We start from the raw sequence: 23650 nt of genomic DNA, 5'->3' as shown, positions 1-23650 counted from the left end.
TTGAATAACCCTGATCTTCCTTTTGATGAGAAGTATCATCTGCCCTATCATCATAATCTGCCACCATTCCCTACTTCCACTCGACTGTTGGCAACCATAATAAAAAATCCTCGGGTTGTTAGAGATTGGCCCATCATCTACGCCATTCGGTCTGACTTAAGTGGAGATCTCTTGCTCGTGTATCTGTTTTCATTGACTTACTTATTTATGCGTTTATTGACCCCTTTCTGTTTTGCTTATAGTTACTCGAGAATTGACATCGACCAAGAAACAGGTGGTTATGGCCCAACAGCAAAACATCAACCAACAATAACAATAGCAACAGTTCCAATATCAGTAATTCCTTCTGCAGTGGCTTTAGTAATATCAATAACAATAGTAACAGTATCTCCAGCAACCTCGGTGACTCCAGAAGTTCCCAACCCTGTGATTATCGAGGTTGTGACCATTGACTCAAAAACAACGGTCAGTGTAGAGGGTATCCATTCTAATAGCCCACCTGAAGTCAGTAATCTTCCTGACGACTCAGAGTGCATGACACAAATTCCCCCCAACCCTGCACAAGTTGCCCCGAGTGAGGTTGCAGTGCCTCCCTCTTAGCCCTTTATTGTGAAATTTTCCCCTCCATTGCTGCTCCACCCACCACCCGCAATGGTCGAGAAGATCCCCACTTCAACTGAACATGAGATCACTGTCACCGAAGAGGTGGTCATGAAAACGGTCGAGACCAAGAGAATTGTGACCGAGGAGGGAGTCACGGGCACTTCAGTTGAGATCATTGAGCCAACTTTGGCCAAGGTCAACGAGCCAACTTCGGCCAAGGTCAACGAGCCAACCATGGTCGATATTGAGGAAACTGTTGCCACCTCAGTCGAAGTCGCTGAGATAGTTTCAGCTGAAGCTACAGAGCCCGTTGCGATCGAGATCCATGAGGCAGTTCTGGCTAAGATTGCTGTGACCGAGACTTCTCTTGCCTTCATCAGCAAAAACCTTTCTCCGGTGGCGGATATCATCTCTTCATTCTGAAGGGCTTTAGCTGGGGAGACTACAATGGCCGAATCTCCTTCTCCTTCTGTCAGTTTGCAAGATGTGAGGGTCAAACTCCAAGTTCTACTACAGAAGGGTTTAGAGGGGTCTCTCGACGTTGAGTCGATCGATAGACTTGACCTCTTGGTGAGACTCAACCCTTGTCGACAATATACTTATTATCTAGGAACTTCAGGGGCCACTGAAGGTCTGTTTTCATGTTAGTACTGTTGTCGACTGACTTGAAGCAGAGTGAGCTACTGACGAATCCAGGAGGACCGCTACAGACGCCATTGCTCATGTGCTTGAGATGAACATATCGGGCTAAATCCCTCTCAGGCAAAGCTAGATAGCCTTGAGATCCAAATGATGGCTCTGGAAGCAGAACTGACAATGTTGAAGTAAGAGTTTACAAACCAACACACAAAACATCTTCAACGTAAGGAGAAGGTCATACGATTGTCATTTTCTATTCATTCTCAAACAACAGATATCAGTTGACTTTCTCGGTCGGTGGCCAAGGAGTCTACATTGGAAGCAGCAAAGGGTCAGTTGGGGGCAGTAAAGGAAATGTTACAACGCCTATCATTTTCCCATTTCTAAGTTGTAATCGTGTATTTTCCTTCATATATTAATGGCCATTGGGCCATTTTTACAACTTGTTCTATCTTCTTTTTCTTACTCTTGTTGTGTGTAACCAGTTACCAACTCATTCCTAAAAATTCGGTGGATCGTGGGTTAATGCAGAATTTAAAACTCTAAATGCCCTCACATTCTTAACAAATAGGAACATGTGTCAGTTTTATCACCAGGATCTTTATAAATCATGGGTATTGGGCATTTGCTATTTAAACAACATCTGGCCCCCATTTCATTCCCAAATCAACACTTCTTGCAATCTTGCTCTGTCTCAATGACTTCCAATTCATCTTCCCTTATTGCAAGCATTGAGTCCTATCTGAAAGAAATCCTCGAATGGAGCCTAAAGGATTATTCCCTTTCTAGCCTGTTATTTGATGTTAATGGCTTTACATTGGATGCTTCCTCCACGGCTGAATCAAACGCCACACTCAGAGAGCTTATTTAAAAACTGAAACGTCTGTATACCATGGGAACGTGCTACTATGATCTGACCTTTACTCACCATGTGAACTCGGCTTATTTGCGACAACTAGATGCGGCTAAGGAAGATCCTATTGAGATGAGTGTCAAACACAAATTGGCCTGGTTCGAGCAACTACGATGTGCCCAAGCACACCAATTCAATTGCACCATGCTGTGAATACTGCAGTCTTATCGAGTTGGACTGATAGAAAAGTTGGACAAGCGAGATAACTCTTTCTATGATAAGGAGATGGTCATTCCAGCAGACTTATCATTCCTAGATGAACAGATCCCTCTATATTAAACGTGGTCGAAAGCAAGTCTCAGTGCCAGGAAAGCGGCCGAGAGCGAAGTCTCTTCAACCAAGCTTCGTGTTGACCAGCTACTCCATCTCCTACCACTCGTCATTAAAGAATTAGCGGGTTGGGCTGCACTCAAGGAGAAGGATGAAGTGCAGATACAGGCCCTCCTTAAAGAATTTTAGGGGATGAAAATTTAGGTCACTTGATCGCTTTTACACTCTTTATTTATGTTTTTCCTCTGTAACAATGCAGTTGATGACTGACAAGGTGATAAATAAACCCCAATATTAAATAAACACTAAGGGATAGGACGTACCTCCCTTTGACTTTGATGGTGTTCTAGTACTTCAGTTATTGGCTTGACCCTAGTATTGCAATACGGACTTGCAGTACTTAGCCTTTCCTCATACGTGCATGTCATACCTCGCCCATAGTAATAGTGTCGCATTCTTTTTGAGGACATCACATTTATTTTACTACGTTCCCCATGATCCCGGAAACGGTTCGCTTAACCTCGAGTAACCAATTGTCACACTGTACCTAACATGCATTAACTGTTGAACCTTCATCTATAAAGCAACCCTTAAGCTTTCACACCACTAACCAATTCGAACTAGAATCTCTTTCACCACTACTTTAGCCCCCATGGATTACTTTGCTCTGTTGATCAAAATCATGGAGGAGATATTCGAAGAAGGGATCGAATCCTTTTCACACTCCTTTTTGGGTGATACTTTTCCTTTTCTCAGGAATGTTGTTGATCTTCCTAAAAATCAACAGCCTCCCCAAGAAATCCTGAACATTCTCTCAGAACTCCGGCAACTCATAGATGAATACTCTGGGACTGTTCGAGAGATTAAGCGTTGCACCGCCGCCTTGTTGCATCTGTCAGCCCATAGTGCTGAATGCAGGGCTCTGTCGGCCAGCCAGGAAGCAACTTGGAAGAACATGCTACATTGGACTCGCGAGCATGACTTCAAGGAATCAATGTTGCAGCTATTAGAAACCGCATGCAACAATCTGTCTGTTAACTTGGTCGAGACCCGTCATCTTCATCGAGTCCCAAATTGCTCTTTATTGGGACTGTGTTGAATCCAGTGAAGTCGAAAAGAAATCTACTGATTTGGAGCATGTGACTATCGACCGTTGTCTTACATATATCAAGTGCATCTCTGAAGAGCTCGTGACCCAGCACGCCTCTTGGACGGAGAGGTGAAAGTTGGCAAAGGAAGCTAGAGCTTGGCCGTGGAGGAATTCAAAAAACTCAAGTCAGCCCATTTATAGTTCAACCATCCAACCTACCAAACTTTATATTTATTTTTTTTAAAATTATCAGCATGCCCTTGTTTCAGGGCTCTTATTTAAATGAGACACTTATTTTACTAACTTGGTTCAACCTAATTCTTAATAACTTCCCATAGTGAAGGCAAGCAATATTTTAAGAAACGACCATTTATACGAGCCCTTATAATATTCATGTTTATATCTTTCAGGAGAAAGGCTCCTCCCTTAAGGACTTGCTCGATGACATATGGTCATTCTCTAGTGGGCGACCATTTCTTACATAGTGCTTGGTCTTTCTAGCTGATAGGCAACACCGTTTTTTAGATCATATCGCCTACTCCAAAAGACTTTCCTTTTACTATTTTGTTGTATACCCACACTACAACCACGTTGTTATCAATGATTGAGTCCATAGCCCTGATGCGGACTTCGTCCAGCTCCTCAAGATCGGCTAACATTGCCTCTGTGAACTCTAGAGGGGTCGGTTGAGCTTGATGTGCAGTTCGCAATGAGGGGATGTAATTTCCATAGGTAAGACTGCATCGTGCTCATAGATTAATGTAAATGGACTGACTCCAATGCTGGTACAAGGCGATGTCCTATAGGCCCAAAGAGCCTCAGACAACTTGATATGCCACTTTCGATAATTCTCTCATATCATTTTTCTTAGAATATTTTTGATCACTTTATTGCTAGCCTCGGCCTGGCCATTAACCTGGGCATAGTACGGAGCCAAACGTAGAATTTTGATGCCATATCTATCGGCCATTGCTCTCACTTCCTTAGCTGAAAAAGACACACCTCGGTCCATGGTAATGGACTCCGGTATCCCAAAATGATGGACGATGTTAGTTTCGATCGCCCGACCTCGAAATGGCCATGGTTTTATTATGAGATGTATTTCGGTCACAGGTACATGCTAGACCAGTCCATTTCTTTGGCATGCCTCATAGCCCTTCACATATTAGATGTAGTCGACCATCATCTTTGGCCAGAAGTATTTATAACACCTAAGTATAAGCTTCATCTTTTTTCCTACCTGATGGGCCCCACAAATCCCTTTGTGGACCCCCTCAATGACGGACATAGCTTCTTTCTTTGATAAGCACCAAAGTAAAACTCCATCGGCCCCTTTTCTATACAGTTCATAATCGACCATCACAACATTTGCGGTCGACCTTCATACATTTCTGTTGGTCCTAGTAAGTGGGCTCTGCAAATAGCCCATGATAGGAGCTCTCTAATCATCCTCCTCTACTTCTATTTGACACAATTCCATCACACTCTCCCTTTGAAATACAGAAGGCAAAGATTTCCTTTGGACGACAATCGTCCAATCGGTTGATCCCCTCAAGACTTCAAGTCTCGTTGCTAACTGTGCTATTTCGTTGGCATCCATATTATACTCCCTAGTGACGTGCATCAACTCAACCTCTTCAAATTGGTCGAGTAACTGGACTGCTAAGCCATAATATGGTAACAAGAATGAGCTAGTGCACTTAAACAATCCCGCCATCTAATTTATCACCAACTGTGAATATCCAATAACGGTCATGTTTTTCATTTACAATTCTAGCAACAGTTCTAAGCCAATTATCATAGCTTCATACTCATCCTGATTGTTAGTACATTCAAACTCTAATTGAAATTCGAATTCCTGTCGATTTCCATTAGGGGCAACCAAGATGGTTCCCGCTTCAGACATTTCATGTGTCCTTGAACTATCAAAAATTAATTTCCACAATGTGAGTTACATGTAGTATAGATCTAAGATACCTGAGGGAATTTGTTCCTCGAGGTCCGAAGGATGGTCGGCCAAAAAGCCTGCCATGGCTCAACCTTTCACCGCCTTTTGTGGTATGTATTGCAAATCAAACTCAGTCAAAGCCAATATCCATTTACCAATTTGACTGCTTAAAATCGGCCGGTTTACCATGTATTTCACTAAATTGGGAACAACTATTACATTTACTCTTTCGGCCAATAAATAATGCATCAACTTAGTGGCTGTGAAGTATAATGATAAGCACAATTTTTCAATGGCCAAGTAACACCTCTCATGGAATCCCTTCAATAGTGCAGCGGGGAACCGGCCGATATAAGACAATATCCTTTGGCTAGCTATCGTTAGCCAAGGTGACTTTTAGAATAGCTTGTACAATGCTTTTGGGATTCGTTTTCACCGTAATCCTAGTTGGTCGGCCAAACTTATTCCTTCCGGTGAACCTGATAGGCCTCATTTCTTCACCGTAATAATAAGCCTCGTTGGCATTTGATGTGGCTAGGAAAGGTTTGTTATTGGCTAAGACCAACTTGACCTTATTTTGGTTCTAAAAGACCACAAACTGGCGGAGAGAGGATGGAATGCAAGAAAAAGAATGAATCCAGTATCTCCCCAACAATGCATTATAGCTTGATGAGATATTGACAACAAAAACGGAGCCAAACCTGTTTTCGTGCCTACAATCAGATCGACCAGCAGGACACCGTGCGTGTGTGACATGACCGGCAAAGTTACTAATGGTCGCTTCTAATCGGATTAGATCGATCGTAGTTTTTCCTAATTTGGCCATTATCCTCCATGGTAGCAAATTTATGGAGGCCTCATTATCGACCGGAATTCTAGTGATAGGGCAACCATCGAAGTGAGCTAATATGTACAATAGCTTAAGGTGTTGTGTCATATCCTGGGTGGGCTTGCCGATGATAATCCTTTCAGATATGCCCCCAACTTCTATAGTAACTGTGTCAGCATGTGGTGTTTTGTTAACTTTAGGTCCATCTTCTTTACTCTCCTCAAACGGGAATAAAGCATGTTGAATTATTACTAGAGGAGCATATTCTTTCACATCACCGGCCATACTGATCGATTGAGTGGGCCTAGCCTGAAAACTGATGGCAGTGTGAAGACCATGTTGCAATAGAACATTATGGGAAACAATGATCCGAACAAAATTTTACCACTTGAACCTTGCCCCCTAGTATTTCAGACTCATTCTCTTGAATTGATCGGCTGGGTGTTCGGCCGCTGGATCCATGTGCGAGGAAATTTTAAGGGTGTCAGCAATTGAAGAGAGTTCATTGGCCATCTACTCCTCTATTGGAAAGCAATCTTCGCTAAGGTAGTCTGACAAATTCCCACAATTGTCTTCCTTAAAATCTTCCAGTTGAGTCATGCCCTATGCCCCCCTGTGTCGCAGTCGGTAGCACTACTTCCACCGTATTTACTTCTAATTGTTCATCAGGAACATGGACCTTCCAGAAGGGATGGGGTGCTTTGGCCCCTGGTCGAGGAGTTATGTTTTCCACTTCCATTTTCCTTCTATGGCAGCTCTTTGTCTTTGCCATCGGTGCTTGCGTTCTTGTCAGCTCTTCTGGTATTGTTGGAAACTTTGAATGAATGACTCATTTCCAGACTCCTTCATGTGTGGTAGGAGACTTGATCATCCTTGATAAGAGCAGCCCCCATCACAAGTGGCGGGTGGAGGCCGACTGTATCCGTTGGTTGTGACTGACATAGTTGTGTTAATCCTCCCTCACTCCTTTGGGAGCAACTTTTGACCGAGATGCGATTTTCCGAGTGCATCGGTCATATATTTGAGCACCCTAGTAGCTTCTTCTAGTTACGACCGATCAATCACTTCGAGGACACGGAACCCATGTCTCCCCCTGAGTAAACCGATCGAACCCTTTCCGCTGAACATTTAGGCCAATATCGACCTTTGGTCGAGGGCGATTTCTCAAATCAGCAGTTACGATATTTACTTCGATATTGGCTGAAAATGGATCAATATCAATCAACATCGCCTCTTCACATTTCTCAAAAAACTTCAACAGTCCACAATTGATGTGATCTTATATAACATTCCTGAACACAACGCACTTGTTAGTTGAATGATACCAAGTTCCATGCCATTTGCAATACTCGATCTTCTACAATTCATTGACCAAAGGTATCTTATGATTGATATGAACCTTAATGAACTTTCCAACCAACAGTATATCAAATGTCTCTTCGGCTCGGGTGATGTCAAAGGTATACACCTTCTGAGCCTTTTGTGTGGTTGGTGCGGTCGATTTCGCTTTAACCAGTGTTGAATAAATCAATGGCTTCTAGGCCACTACTTCAGTGATTGAGATCTTGTAATTAGGATCATTATAATAACTCCCTAATGATGAGTTCGCTCATCCAACCCCTTCTTATAGGAATTCCTCATAACAAGAGAGTTTTTTTGTTAAATCATATAGGTTTACAAACTTTGTACCTATAAACTTATTTCGGAGTTTGTATTCAAGCCCGTCTCATGCTAATTACACAAAATCGGCTTCGGTCATGACCACCTTACAGTGACTTTTCACCCCTTGAACCGCATGATATAACTCTTGCAGGGTTTCCCAGGCAACTGTCAAAATCGAGCGAGATCGGCCATTGTAATCTCCCTGCTTTTGGAGAAGAATTGAGCATGGAATTTCTCTTCCAGCTCTTGCGAGGTATGCACTGAGTCTGGCAATAAATTTAAATACCAAGTAAAGGCCGCTACAGTCATAGAGTGACCGAATAATTGTAACTTATAATAATCATTGTTGGCCAATTTGCCACACTGCATCGTGAAACGATCGACATGCTCAATGGTTAATTGACCAGGCTAGCCTGAAAATAGGGCAAAATCTAGCATATAATTCATTGGTAATGGATATTGTTGATCTACCCACTCGAGGTATGGTTTGTGGTAAACCAAAATGGTGTTGTGGCCGAGGACCAGGACAACAACCTCTTAAACAATCTGCATGATTTGGTCACGGTCTACCCACTAAGGATCCAAGACTGGTAGGTGATCCCGGACAAACCAATTAGGATTAACGGGGAATTTTGGCTCCTATCGTGGGTTGAACCCACCTGACAGTCCATGGTTCCTATTGTCAGGTGTGAAATTCTTGGCCTCCTAGTTAGGTTTCCTGCCTTCCATAGGAAGTGGCGCATTCCTGACCTCTGGAAGGAGAATCTGTTGTCGGTTATTTTGCAAAGGTGGCAATGGGGTTGCATTGACTACCGAGCCTTCATTGTGTTGTGATGATATTGATGCCCATTCAGTTATCACATCCAACAATCGTTGCATAGCTTCAGTCTGACTGGCCATGTAGCGATTGGTGCTCTCAGCCTGGGCACAGAATTGCTCGGCTTGAGCTCTTCCATATTCTTGCACCATCTGGATGCTCATTCGAATGTCTCGCGGCATGACAAATATCTCGTCTAGGAGTACGGCTTGTGACATAGACAATCTAGCCTAGTTCCCTATCTGGTTAACACTCGGATTTGACACTTCAAGAGGCGCATGAACCGACACCTCCTCGCCAGGGGATGGTGCAGTTGGTGTTAAGGGTTTAGCTCTAGCAATACGTGCACTTTGCATTTTCTGTAAAAATCTGTCCGATAGTTAATACACAGGGTCCCACCAGGCATGCCAAAAAATCGTTTAGCGTTGTTTTCTCACACAGTGTGCGAGAGTGCCAAAATTGGATTTGCGGCTCCAATTTGAACCCGAACAATAATGACCCCGAGTGCCAAGATAAGCAGACACGTAGTGTATGACCAGGATCTCAAGAGATAGGTCACCTATTTGGCCACTCGCTCAATGTGTAAATTGGATCATGTGATATTCAAAGGGTGGGGTTCATCCTCTGATGATGGGTTACTCCGTTGCCTTCCGTATGAAAGGACTTTTCGATACAGACAAAGTGGAATGGGAAATAAATCCTTATAGTCGACCGCTGTCAACTGCTGAAGGACACCTCTCCGATGATTGAATGAAGTCCAGCACGCGAGTGTAAACTCCAATTACAAAGGATTATCAGCTACTTGATTACCATTACGGACTACACTATGGAATGTAAATCAGCAAGCTCAAAAGTAAATGATTGCACTAAGAAATGTAACTCGCTTTACAGGTAAGTAAAGGATTACACTATGGATTGTAAATTGATTGGTAAATTGAAAGATGGTGTTTGGTTTATTTGATTTGGCATGAAACGAATTTTTCTGCTGAATTCATAAGCTATTTATACCTTTAATCAAATCGTCCTGGATCCTTCCCACGTTCCAATGGTGATGGTAACCGCTCTTCATTACTTGGATTCTAGATGTTTCCCACATTCTGCTCATTCTACTATCTTTGAGCCATTTGTCACGTGACTGTGAGAACTTGATCACTTGTTCTTATATCATGTAATCATCCAAACTTAGTTGTTTCCCCTCTCGACTGCTTTAGTGATGTTCGGTGACAATTAAAATGTTGTGATTCCACTTTCCGAGGATTCACCGTACATATACACAGAAAAACCTCCTGGCATACCATGCATGTCCGTACAAATTACACGTAACTAACTCTGATTAGCCGAGGCAGACTACGGCGGAAACAGGTACAAACAAGAGCCTATTAAACAAGCCATATGTTGATCTTGTCATGCTCACCGTTGTAAGAGCCTATTAAACAAGCCCTGCCGTTCAATTTGTAAAACTAATTGCTATTTGCTTTGATGTGCAGCTTTCTTTTAGATATTTCATTGCAGTGATTCTATACACGTCATTCTTAAACAGGATATTCTTGCAGTGGACGCTTGCTTGGATGGGCGTGGCCCAAAATTCACAAAGACTAAAGAATTCTGGCCATTGAAAAGTACCAATGATAAAACAATCTTAAATAGCCAATTTGAAAATTCATTAAAGTCCTCCGGATGTAGGGTCGGCAATGGACCTGACCTGTGCCTGACAAAACCAATATTCTGAATAAGATCAATCCGGCCAGTTCAAAATCTGGATCTGAACCAACCCCAAGTCTCTTTCTTTGTCACGCCTAGTTGGACCGTTCTGTCTAATATCTCTTGCATCAGGTATGGCAAGCTAATATATTCATAGTTAAAATACCACAAATCAGCTATCGAAACCATCAGCAATATCCAAGACATCCCAGAATACCCTCGCTGTGGTGGATGAAACCTCCGGGTTCCCCTCAGCTATTTTAGACTCAACATCCATCTTATAATCAATCCAACAGTCATATGATTCATCAATGATCATACAAATTAGCATAAGGCTAGATATGATTTTGTAGCACCAAAGTGTTCAAAAATACCCCAACAATATTACTGTAGGGGCATTTTCTTATTGGGATCGAGTAGGGTAGCCTGTGGGATGCAGGGATACATTCCGGGTGGGTGGTCCGTGTGAAGCGGAACCCATGTGAAGTGGGGCCCATAAGTAGGTTTGGCCGAAGTCCTAACCCATGCAATGTGGGCTTGGGCCATAAGATAAAGGGATTAATTCGCCACTCTCTATCAGTTCGAGCTTTTAGAGCAAGTGGCTAATTGTCCCGTGATTTATGCAGGGGCATTTTCACACCGGGATTAGTGGGGTAGCCTATGGGATGCAGGGACATACTCGGGGTGGGCAAGGCGAGCCCATGTAAAGTGAGGCCCACAAGGAAGAAATTGTAAGAAAACCATCCTATAACTTTGATTACGCTTTCAGATTGAATTCCTGAACAGCATGACAGCTTAAGAAGACAGACAGTCGACCATTCATCATCTTTCTTATTCTTCTTATTTCGCTAATACTAATCGATATGAATTTTGCGTTTTACTTCTACTCACATGTACTTTTTTCAAGAATGAAAATGTTGCAGATAGAAATCCAGCATTTTTCAATGGCAACAACATAAAGATTTCAAGAACTGAGTGCAATTTCGGATCAGGACAACTATCAGTAGAAATAAATTCATCTAATTCAAATTGTTTCTTTGGTCCAATTAAATCAATTAAAATTTATCTTGTACAAGTCCACTAGTTTGTTACCAATAATGGAACAGTCTGCATATGCTTTCAATTTTGATATGTTAGGCATGTGGATCACTCATTTAGGAAATTAGATTGTTTTGGCTGACGACAGATGGGCTATGCCTCAATAAGATCCTTGAAAAGATGGAATTAATCTTTCAGATCGAGTCGAGTTTGGCCGTATTGAGTTTCGGGTTGAGTCGGGTCAAGTTAGTGGGTAACTCAGACTTGACTCAGTTTGAGTTCGGATTGGACAAAGCCTGCCCCGTTTGGGTTGAGTCGAGTCGTCCCGTTCCCAGCTCTAATGACAATAATCAAATCCGGGAGAAATTTGCATCATCCTCGACTCAGTGGAACACAACAGAGCAATGGTCTAGACCATTGAAACATTGCTTGTGCTTGTTAGGATGAAAAAAAAAAAAACCCATGGATACCATGGAAAATGTGTGCAATGAATCATGTATTCTCTTTTGAGCTATACAATTGCAACTCTAAATCTCTTTTTTACCAACACATTAAAACGTTTGTCATTTTTCCCAACAGTATCATGTGATCACCACTCAAACAGAGACTTATAAGAAAAAGGTGAGTAATGACATCAAATAATCATCTGTATTTTTATTTTTGTCCTATTAGATTGCATTTGATGAACTTCTAATATACTGTGTGCAGTTGAGAAGCTTGAACGACGATCACGCAAAGTTAATTCGTCAATTGGTAAGTATTTTTCCCACATATATGATTAGATTTTTCAACCTGTGGTTGGATTTTATAACTTGGCAATGGAGTATTCTTTTGAATACAGGAATGTCAAGCTGAGAACGGGGGCTATGGCTTGGTCGAGAATGGTGGGCCGGACTACGAATCTGCGCTTGTGTTGGCAAATTGTGGGGCCCATAGTCTTCACGACACGGGATTTGGCATCCATGATCTTCGCCTTGCATAAGAATGCACCTCAATATGGAGCTTGACTCTATAAAAACTTCTAATTAGCATATTAAGTACAACAATGGAAGAACCTCTGAAATCTTCTACCTATTAAAACAAGTATGGATATTGGCTTCCCCTTTTATGAACATTCACTGGGCAGTAAGCATAGTTTAAAGGTTATTTATTTCTAATGGAGTATAAGTTTGATGCAGACCATTACAGGTACTTAAGTGCTTATTTGGGTGGCCATGACAAGAGGTGGGTCCCACCACAAGTCCTTGTAGAATAAACTTATTCAACAAGGGTTGATGAGTGTGGGCCCACCATGGTATGATCGCCCCACATTGAAAGTTGGATGCCCCAAAAATCAGGTTGATATAATAATATGTGAGGGACCAAGTGAATTTAGAGGTTTATGGGCAGTCGTCCTTTTTTTTTTAATTTTTCCTATGGCCCGTAATGATCAGATGAACTGTTTTTGGGGTTTTCATCATTGTGGTGAATAAGCAGGCGAACAATTTTTGCATGAAGGTAAATAACTTCTACACTAAGATGAATAACTTGTACACTAGAGACGAACAGGCTTAAAACGATGATACTTCAGAAAAGTAGCTGGCAGCGCTTTTAAAGACCGTTAAATGCATGCTACTGTTCCATTTTGAACGGTACTAAGCATTGGAAACAGGCGTCTTTTTGAATTCAGGGAAGGGGAATCATCACATGCCTTAATTACCATGCCTCCGCGCTGTGTGGGGGCCCCCCATGACGTTTGAGTACCATAGATGCACCTCCCAATATTAGGCTTGGATCCTACAATATAACCAGAATCATAACTTAGGTAGGGCCAACTGGTTCCTTCCATGTGATCTACTTGAGACTTGGAGGTAGCTGATTTTTGGGCCCAACTCCTGAAATGATATGGCAAAACTGGTGGATACGGTAGATTTCTCAAACATCACGGTTGGACAGTGGGCATTCAATCCCCAGTGTTTGCCGTGTGGCCCAATTATGTCTTAGATTTGCCTCAGGTTTTAGTCCACACGTTAAAATGATCTGACAAAACTGCTGGTTGGTGTGGATTTCTCACAAACATCATCATATGGTGGCCTTTACTACACCGTTTGGTGCTGATGTCTCAAAAACATCACGGTGGGTCTAATGATTTTTTCAAGGGTTTGATTAATACGGGCTGTTTTGGAAAGCAGGGAGAGAGAGTTTCAAGCATTCAATCTCCACTGCTTGGTGCCTTGTGGCCCACTTGAGTTTTGAATCTGCATCATTTTTGGGCCCACCCCCATCAAGAGTGCAAAAGTGGCATACGGTTCCACTTCTCATTAACATCGTGGTGGGTCCCATGCATTTTTCAGGGTGTGCATTTAATACAGACGACCGTTTCCTGCCATGCGGTCCACTTGAGTTTATTTTTGGGCTCATACCCTAAAATGATTCAGTGAAACCAACTGACAGGGTGGAATTCTCACTAAGTATTATGATAGGCCAACAAGTGTGTCAACGATGATGGGTGTTCAAAACCCATTGTTTCTTGTCCCGTGACTCATTTGAGTTTTAGATTTTTTTTCATTTTTGAGCCATGCCCTAAAATGATCAGTTGAAATTAGGAGATTGGGTGGATTTTTCACAAACATCAAGGTGGACCCCTAGTGTTTCAATGGTGTTTGTTTAATCTTAACTATTTCCTACCATGTGGCCCACTTGAGTTTTGGATCTCCCTCATATTTTGCCCCACCCCCTAACATGAGCTGAAAAAACGGATGGACAAGGTGGATTTCTCAAAAACATCCAGACGGGCATCACTATTGTTTCAACAGCATGTGTCCAATACCCACTGGTTTCCTACCATGTGGCCCCCTTGAGTTTTAGATATTCCTCAGTTTAGAGCCCACCTGTTAAAATGATTAAAGAGGTGGACTTTTCAAAAACATTACGTTGAGCCCTACAACTTTTTTAGGAGTCCTTAATGAAACCAAAAGGTGGAGAGAGAGAGAGAGAGAGAGAGAGAGAGAGAGAGAGAGAGTATTTCAAATATTAGCTTACCGTGTGGCCCATTCTAGTCTTGGATTTGCCTGATTTTTGGAACACTCCTAAAATGATCCGAAAAAATGCATGGACAGGGTGAATTTGTCATAAACATCATAGTGGGCCTTAAGTTTTTCAACGGTGCACCCATTTGACAATGGAACTATTTTACCCCATTAGAATCCAATTTCAACAAAAATCAGTGCATGGCATTGTTTGCTTGTCATTGTTGCGATTTCAATTTTGGTGGGCCCCACTTCAACATTGAAGGGGACGTGGATTTTTCGCAGGAAGTTCCTGAGCTGGGATGGTATGTGGGGCCACCATGATGTTTCTGAAAAATCCACACTGTTCATCCGCTTTTCAGATCATTTTAGTACATTAGAAAAAAATCATGTGGATCCAAAACTCAATTGGGCTGCACAAGAGGAAACAGTGGAGATTCAGTGACCATCGTTTAAACATTTATATGGCCACAAAAGTTTATTATAAGGCTAATAAGTTTGTGTTTTCACTTCATCCCAGTGGGAATGAACTTATAAACAGTTTGGATGGCATATAAACATCAAGATCGAGGCCAGAAAGGTTTCAACGGTGGAGAACTCTTTCTCCAGTTTTCCTTTTGGTATGGCCTTCTTGAGTTTTGGATCCATGTGATTTTTTATCTCATCCCTTAAAATTATCTAAAAAAACGGATGAACAGGTGGATGTTTCAGAAACATCATGGTGGGCCCACGTAGCATCCCAGAACAGGAACTTCCTGCGAAAGGCTTTCGCAGGAAATCCGCGTCCCATTGAAGGTACCCATTTTAACTTTGGTGGGGTCCATGGTTGAATCATGTACCTACTTCAATTTATCATGAGTTAAAAAGTTACTTATTGGTTGGTGTCCAAACAGAGCCTGCTTGATGGACGGTCCACATTAGAGGCATGATGAATGGCTTACATCCAAGCTGGGCCTTGCATGATGGATAGCCCACATCGAAGATGGGCTTGCAAGGTTGATGGCCCACATTGAAGGTAGGCCCCCCACATTGGATGGTCGACATCGAGGACAAGGCCGAGGTGGGCCCAACATAATGAACAGTTCACATCAAAGGTTGGGCCCACATGATGGACCATGAATATTAAGAGTAGACTGAACAAACTTGAGGGATAAGTACCTTTGTGACATTGGAAGCTAAATATACTTTTCTACTTTTTATCAGATAAGTATATTGTTTACCAACACCCATGTACCTAATAAGTAACAACCAAGATAAGTTAGTTGAGGAATAATAGGTAGCTTATAATCCAAATGCCCCTTTAATGTCCAAAAAAGCCTAATGAATTGTAAGTGGGAGGATGTTGATTGCCTACTGAGTAACTTAGTATGCTATAAGGGAGCCAGTAAAATTGTGATGTACATGTCATATCTATGCCATCCATTTGTTATTTCACCTCATTTTAAGGCATGAGCCCAGAGTTGAAGCTTATCTAAAGCTTAAGTGGATCACACTACAAGAAATAGTAGAAATTGAACGCGTATTGTTGAAAACTTCTTATGGGCCATGGAAGTTTGGATCAAGCTGATGTAGACACCCCATGTTAGATGAGATTGAATCTCGCCCATCGATTTCAATTGGGTTCTAATTAAAGCACATATATGGCATAAAGGCATGGCCAAGAGACAGCCACCAGGTCGAATGAGCTGTTGCTGGGACGTACAGGTGGCAAGCCAAAGAAGGAACACTGTCTAAGGCGTACTCACAGAGTGAAGAATCTATTTTAAAAAGGTAAAGAACGTGTAACTGGTCCATGTGAACCAGTATACCAAGGACCAGTTCTATGTAGATCCTGCCCGAGGATGACCAATTCTACGTATATCCTGCCTGAGGATGACCAGTTCTACGCAAAACCGGTCCTTGGCCCACCAGTTCTAGTTTTTGACACACTGCACCAATCACAGGCCCTATTAGTCTGCATACTTCACTCTGGTTGGTCATGATATGCGGTCGGCCGAGCCTTTCTCGTCTATTCAAGAAGCTCTTGCAAGCAAAACAAGGGGACAGAGAGAAGGTCAAGGAGAGACGATAAAGAGACAGACAAAGGGGAGAGAAACTGAGAGAGGGTGGAGAAGGGAAGTGCTGGTGGGATTTATGCTACAGATATGCTCGACCAGTCCTTTGAAGTCAACCTTGGTTGCAACACATTCCCCCCTTCTATTAAAAAGTTGCATGACCCTCTGCCATCTTTGGAGGTTTCTCCCTACTAAGTTGCTTTGTCAATCAATGTCAAAGCCGAAGAAACACTGAAATTAACTAGTAGAGTTAGAATTTGAAACATTCGACCATCCCTTTTATCGGAAAGTGTGTTTGATTTTCCATTTTCTTCTCACATCTCGAGTCAAACCATATTCCATTTTGTATATACCGTAACACTAGCACTACACGCACTCATCTTTTTATTTTATTTCTACAATCCTCTCATATAACTACGTACTTTTCATTTTGTGTGCCTACCTAGGGTATTAAACCCTACGAAGTAAGGCTAAGTTCCATTTATTTTTTTGTTGCCTACCTGGGGTATTAAATCTTGCGTAGTAAGGCTAGGTGCTAATTTTCTCTTCTGGTTTGCCTAAAGTCTTAAACTCTGTGAAGCACGACTAGGCATAATGACATTGAAATTCCTCTAAATCCTTCTAAAAAATCTTATAGCCCCATAAAGCAGAGACCGTGTATTACATGGGCAGAAAATGGTGTCTAAGCCTTCCTTTTCCATAACTGATGCCTTTACCTAGGATTTATGGTAGCAACCAACCACGAGAATCACTTGAGTTAGGGAATCTTACAATTCCCCGACTCTTAAATGATTATATGGTTTCTAGTTGGCTGTAAATTTTAAGCTTTTTTAGGCATGTGGCAACTCCAAGTCAAACACACTTTTGCTTCTGGGTAAACGATGCATTTCAATTAAATCAAAACCAGAACAGACAAACCAAAAAAGAAAGCCGAGAAAATGAGGGCATCATTCAGTGTCTTCGGGCGGGGAAGGGCATTCACAATTGATATTTGTGTTTTTCCTTCATGCATGTTTGTGTGACCTTACGAACAGGTTGAATGACAAATAAACATCACTATGGGCCCTACAAAGGTTTTAACAGTGTACTCCATTACCCCCTTTGCTTCGTGTGGTGTAGTTCACCTAAGCTTTAGATATGCTTCAATTTTGAGTTCATACTCTAAAATGAGCAAGTTAAATGGATGGACGGGGTGAATAATACACATACATCACTAGTGGACCCCACGGAGTTTACTTAGGAGGAAATTCACATTCGACGGTAGAATCTCCATGTCTTAAAATGAGAGGTGGTTCTATAAAAATAATTTAAAAGTAAGAGATTTTTGTTCCATAGCTATAAATATGAGTAGCTATTTTTAATAATAATAATAATAATAATAGAGAAGTGAATCAAATATTGTTGCAATATGCATTGAACGTCATTTTTCTCTTGCAGGTGGGATTTATAGTCAAATAAATGAACATCCAAAATCTAACCAAACAAAGATCATGTCTTAACACTTGAATGTGTTGTACCCTATTTCTAACCATTCTGGAAAATGCCAATAAGAGGGTTACATGTGGCATTGCATGAGAAATAAGAGGTGAATGAAAAGATCTTTAAAGTACTTAAGCGTTTTTTACGGAATCATAGTTGGTATAAATCCAAATTTACACGTTAATGAATGATTGAACGAGTGATGTGGTCGAGTTACTCAAAAGTGTAATGAATGACGAGAGAAACATGGTCGAACAATTCAAGATACAAAAGGTGACCGAGATGAACAAAGCTTGGGCAACAAAAGAGGAATAATCACAACAGAGAAGGGTAACAAAAAGAAGGATCTAGAGAAAGGCTTTTTGACTGTTGTAACCGTTGCAGTAATGGAAGAATAAGCTACAACATAACTTTATAAATAGCAGAGGAATCTCATAAAAAAATACCAGAAATCCGACACAATAACAAACTAAACAAATTTATCTTTTATCTCAGCTTATCCTACGAGTAGCAGTAATCAAGTAGTGGTAATTCTTAGCTATAATCTTTTGTTGTAATCCAAATCTACGCTCATATGTTGGATTTGATCTCTATCCAATATCACGTAGTTATTTCAAGAGACACATTCTCGCAATCACTCATAGTGATCGATTGTGAGTTTTTCCTTTTGTTTGATTGCATTGGTATTCTGGAAGTCCTTTCTTGTGAAAGGCGCAAACAACCCATCTTCGGAGGAAGAACCCCACTATCTGATTATCGCTTGATCATTAAAAATTTAGTGAAGTGACTAAGTAAGCAACCAATCTTCTTAGAATCTAGTTATATACGTTCACATTAGACGTATATGGTTATTTTGGCACTTAGGGTCAAAGTTGATCAATTTGGATCAAGCTGTTTTATCTATTCTAGCATGCCTGTGCTAATCACATATGACAGAAAACAAACCGAAGTGTCAACATTTTTGGCACACCTGGTGGGACTAGAAAGACTACTTAGCTATCATCATTTTTTTTTAAATTTTGCATCAATTATGAAAAAAGAATAATTTTGGCACACAAGTATACTTACCGGTGCAGTAATCTCTTGGAATCATAAGCCGAAGGGGTGTTTATAATGCTTCAACAACCACTACTAATGTTGTTGTAGCCAACAAGCCTCCTACTCACAATGAGGAGTTACAAATTCAATAGGTGCTTATGCAAGGAAATCCACCACCTACTCTACTGTCTGCTCCACCAAATCCAGATAGGCCATCGACATCCCGAGTTGAACACTTTGAGATTATGTTAGTCAGGAAGGTTAATATGCAACGAGGGATTTGACACATTGTAGAATTATCGCGAGTTCAGGTTAAATACTCGATAGCTTAAACTGAAGCCTTTAATAAGTGGATGGTCAGCTAGACTAAGAGCATGACTCGGTTGATGGCTTTATTTGCTAAAAGAGCACATGTTGCACCTCAGCAATGGGTCAATACTAGTTCTGTTGGGAATTTGGTACCTGTACCACCAGTTTAGCCAGTGCCACAGATACTTTCCTTACGACGAAATACACCACTTATTCCTATCCCCGGTCCAATCCAGGATGTGTGAAATTCAGTGATACCAGTAGATTTCAAATGTCTTGAACATATTCCTATCCAGGATGTACAAAATTCACTGCCACTTATAGATTTCAGGCATCATGAATATGAGAATAGGAACTTAATCGCATAAGCTACGAATTAAGGGATACCTGGGAGGGAAAGCTTTGCCTAGAAATCAACCTTTTAATGAAGAACAATATTAGGCTGGTCGACAAGGACCGTCAGTTACTGCGCAACAACACTGGGAACGTAACCAAATTGTTTACTAGTTCAGGAAGTAGTTGGCCAAGTTCTCGGTCAAACTACTACTCCATTTCAGCATAAGTCGTATCCTGACCAGATCGACTGGCAATATCCATTGCTTTAACACTCTGGATTTTTTGTCGACTTGGAAATTGGATGTCCTTAGGTGTTACCGTTGATTTCTCAATTTGAGTGCATGTTTGTGCTTATATTCGCATGTGTTTGGGACCAAAAGTAGTGATTTTGGGTCCACCAAAACTGTCCAACTGAGTGGGAGTTCAAATTTTGTAAAAAGTGGACAACATTCCATGGTGCCAGTTTAAAAAGGGGAGTTTTTGGATAGACCCTGGCGGTGCCACCGTTGCATCCACAGTGCTACTGTCAAAATCTGGACATCAGTTAATGGTAGAGGTGGGCATGGGACGACTCGATCCAGCTAACTCGACTTGTCTAACTCGTTTCGATCTGACTCGACCCAAACCGAATGGGTGAGTCAATCTGAACAAAGTAAGCTTCGTCCAATACGAACTCAAATCGAGTCGAGTTCGACTTACCCAGTAACTCAACCCGACTCTCTAACCCTACCCCGACCCGATCCTAACCTCTCTCTCCCTCCCTCATCCTCCTCCTCTTCCGAGCCCGACAACCATCCACCACCATCACCCTCCTCCTCCTCCTCTCTCTCCTCTCCACTCCCTCCCTCCCTCATCCTCCTCTTCTTCCTCTTCCAAGCCCGGTAACCACCCACCACCATCACCCTCCTCCTCCTCCTACTCCTCTCTCTCCTCTTCACTCCCTCCCTCCGTCATCTCTCAATCTGACTCGGTGCCAACTCGACCTGACTCAATACTTCTAACGGATCGGACTCGGTCTGGATCAGTCCAGGCCAGACCAAACTCGAATTGAGTCAAGCATACTGGACTTAGTATCGAGTCAGATTGAGTTCGAGTCAGGCCTATTTCAAAACTAAATTGAGTCGAGTCAGCCCTAACTCGGTCCGACTCGACTTGATGCCTAGCTCTAGTCGACGGTGCCACCATTGCATCCACCGTGTCACCGTCACCCCTGCTCAACAGTGAATAACGACGTTAAGCAAGTGTCAATTTCAGTATGTTGCTTCAAAAATTCGTATCCCCTTCAATACAACTCTAATTGGGGCGATCCTAAAGGCAGATTGAAGCTTGATGAGTCTAGTTTTATAGAAAAATAAATAATAAATAAATAAAACCAAAGTTAAAATGGAGTTAAGTTTAGGACATTTTAGAAACTATAAAGAAAATCGTTAGTTTTAGGCAGCTGGTATTTCTAGAATTTTAAGAAATTTTTTAGAAATCTAAATAGAATCAAATTTTGTGGGTATAAAATAGGCTTGATGTTGAGTCGTTAGAAAAATACAAATATAATTCAATAGCTAAAATTACCAAAAACGTTGCCAGTAATAGACATGTTAAAACTAAAAATTTCTGCAACTTCAAGTTATCGATGGATCGTACATATCTTTTTCATCTTAGAGTTTTTATATTTTGTGTCTTCTTAGGAATTTCTTCTAATAATTCTAAGAATCATCCTATGTAATTAAAATAGAATTTTCTATTTTTAGTATATTTTACTAATTCAGGTAGCTTTCTAGTATAGTTAAATTAGGGTAATTAGAGTTGAATCATCATTTCTACTAATTACAAAAAGGCCACTCTATGGACTTAGCTAATTCAAACCCTAGTTGTCATGTATAAAAAATTTCATAACTTAATTCATTCTGAAAGATGTCCTAATTAACCAAACAAGCTCTAGGTAGCTTGTTGGTGGGTCACTCAACTCGAAATCACAGGAAGATGTTCATCTTAGTGGGCTTGACGTCCATCATGGACATTGATTTGAGGTAGTATACAGAATCACTCAATTTGGAGTCAAAGGGTAGCACATGTGTTGTGTGAGGTTAGATCTAAATTAGCAGGGACTTAAGTTAATTGTCCACATTCGATCTTTATGAAAGTTGGGGCTTTCGGGACATTAGAACGCAATCAAACTTAGGACGCAAACCTAGAGTATTGTCCTACACACATCTATATAGCCGCGACCCCAATCGACAATCGATAACTGTCAAACTGACTTTTAATCATAACCATTGATCGGTGTATTTGAATTGTGGGGTAATTGAACCCTTATGTAGATTACCACTAAGGGCAACTATCGTATGACATATATTGACTCGTACACCTAGTGGGCCCCAACAACTAGAAAGAACATCCCATAGGGTTACTTAACTAATAACCCATACATTATGACCAAATGCACCACTTTTGGTGCTATAAAAGGACCAATAGGGGCAACCCCTTGCCCACATACGAATCTGTGCCCTAAGAAGAGGAGAAGAGAAGAGAAAGAGAAAGAGGGAGAGGGAGAGTAAAGGTGAGTGTGGATTGTGAGGGTTTGTGCACCCTTTGATTTTCTCCCCTTTGATCGATGTCCTAGCCACTCCTGGATCCTTCGATGGATCCCTTGCATCGGTAATTGAAGGTAAGAAATGAAACATACTTCTTAAACTAAGTCTTCCTAAGTTTAATTGCTTAAATCTCATAATAACTTATGTGTTACATAAGAATCTATAGTTTTCCTTAAAACCCGAACTTGGAGTCCTACGATCGATTAAGAGTAACTCATGCTATTGTGGAAGCCGTATTTGGGCATGGCTTCATGTGGATGCCAATGTGCGCCAATTTCGAACCCCGACTCATCGAATCGAGTTAGGATTTGCTTGAACTAAGTTAAGTAAAGCCCTTAAACTCTTGATTAATGTCTAATTAAGGTAGAATTTAAGTTACTAGTGATGAAATTATTGATGAATTAGGGTTTGGAGCATTTTTCCTAAATTTTCAATACTAATGTCGCATTTAAATAAAGGATTTTCGACTTTAAGGTAAAGATCTACTATCGAGCTTTTACCTGATATTTTAAATGATTAAATGTGTCTGTTTACTATTTAGTTAATAACATGCTTGATGAAATGCTTGAGTCATATGAAATTTTCAATATTAGAACTCTTTAATGTTGAACGTTAAGAAACGTTGATATAGATCAAATTATGTTGATGTTGATTAAATTGTACTAAATTGTATATGTATTCAGTTGTTAAGTGTTGATATAGGTCGGATTGTATTGGTATTGGTTGGATTATACTAATTCATACATTTGTTCAATTTGTATACCCTAGAGTGGTATTGAATTTCCTTATGATTATGCTTAAGTAGTTGTTAAATCTGAATTGTTGTTATGGTGGATCGAGCTCCTCAAAATAGTTAAATAAGATAATGGCCCGCTTTGAGGTGGCTATCTCAGACTTATATGGCCGACCAAAGTTGAACATGGACAATCAACAGTTGTTGGAACTACATGGGATGCCTTGCACCCAATGCCGGTTTGTCTAGGGTCTTCCGTAGTCAATTGCATTAGTCTAATGCAACGCCCAACCATTATTGTGCTTGGTGATTGTATAATATTCGATAAAATCTGGGATACCACTATTACCATTTATTTAAGTCTACTCATAACCATTAGTGTGTTACGTTCCTATAAAGACTCATGAACCGAGTATGGTAGTATGTGACATTGTGTTCGAGTTGTCGCCTATGTTGAGGTGATGAGCCTCCCTATAGTGACCAATGAACATTAATGGAAGGGATAAATTGTTGTTCGAATGACTTCCATTAAATACTCAGCGTATGGTTGCGTGTCAGATTACCGTTCGAATGACCTGGGCATGAATGGAATTGG

At 41.1% G+C, this 23650-nt stretch overlaps 1 protein-coding gene across 1 annotated transcript in view; it reads left to right on the top strand.

Moving 5' to 3' along the window:
- Nucleotides 1-12692, top strand: part of LOC131252602 (agamous-like MADS-box protein TM6) — a 58943-nt gene extending 46251 nt beyond the window's left edge. Inside the window, exons 5-7 of the mRNA XM_058253228.1 lie at nt 12090-12131; nt 12219-12263; nt 12352-12692. Coding sequence (XP_058109211.1) covers nt 12090-12131; nt 12219-12263; nt 12352-12492 — 228 coding nt within the window. The 3' untranslated portion in view covers nt 12493-12692. The remainder of the gene's footprint in view (nt 1-12089; nt 12132-12218; nt 12264-12351) is intronic.
- Nucleotides 12693-23650: the final 10958 nt, after the last annotated feature.

The sequence above is a fragment of the Magnolia sinica genome, chromosome 1 (genome assembly GCF_029962835.1).
Source record: "Magnolia sinica isolate HGM2019 chromosome 1, MsV1, whole genome shotgun sequence".
Classification (NCBI taxonomy): Eukaryota; Viridiplantae; Streptophyta; class Magnoliopsida; order Magnoliales; family Magnoliaceae; genus Magnolia; species Magnolia sinica.
The sequence above is the reverse complement of the archived record's forward strand: the minus strand, read 5'-3'. Positions and strand labels throughout refer to the sequence as shown.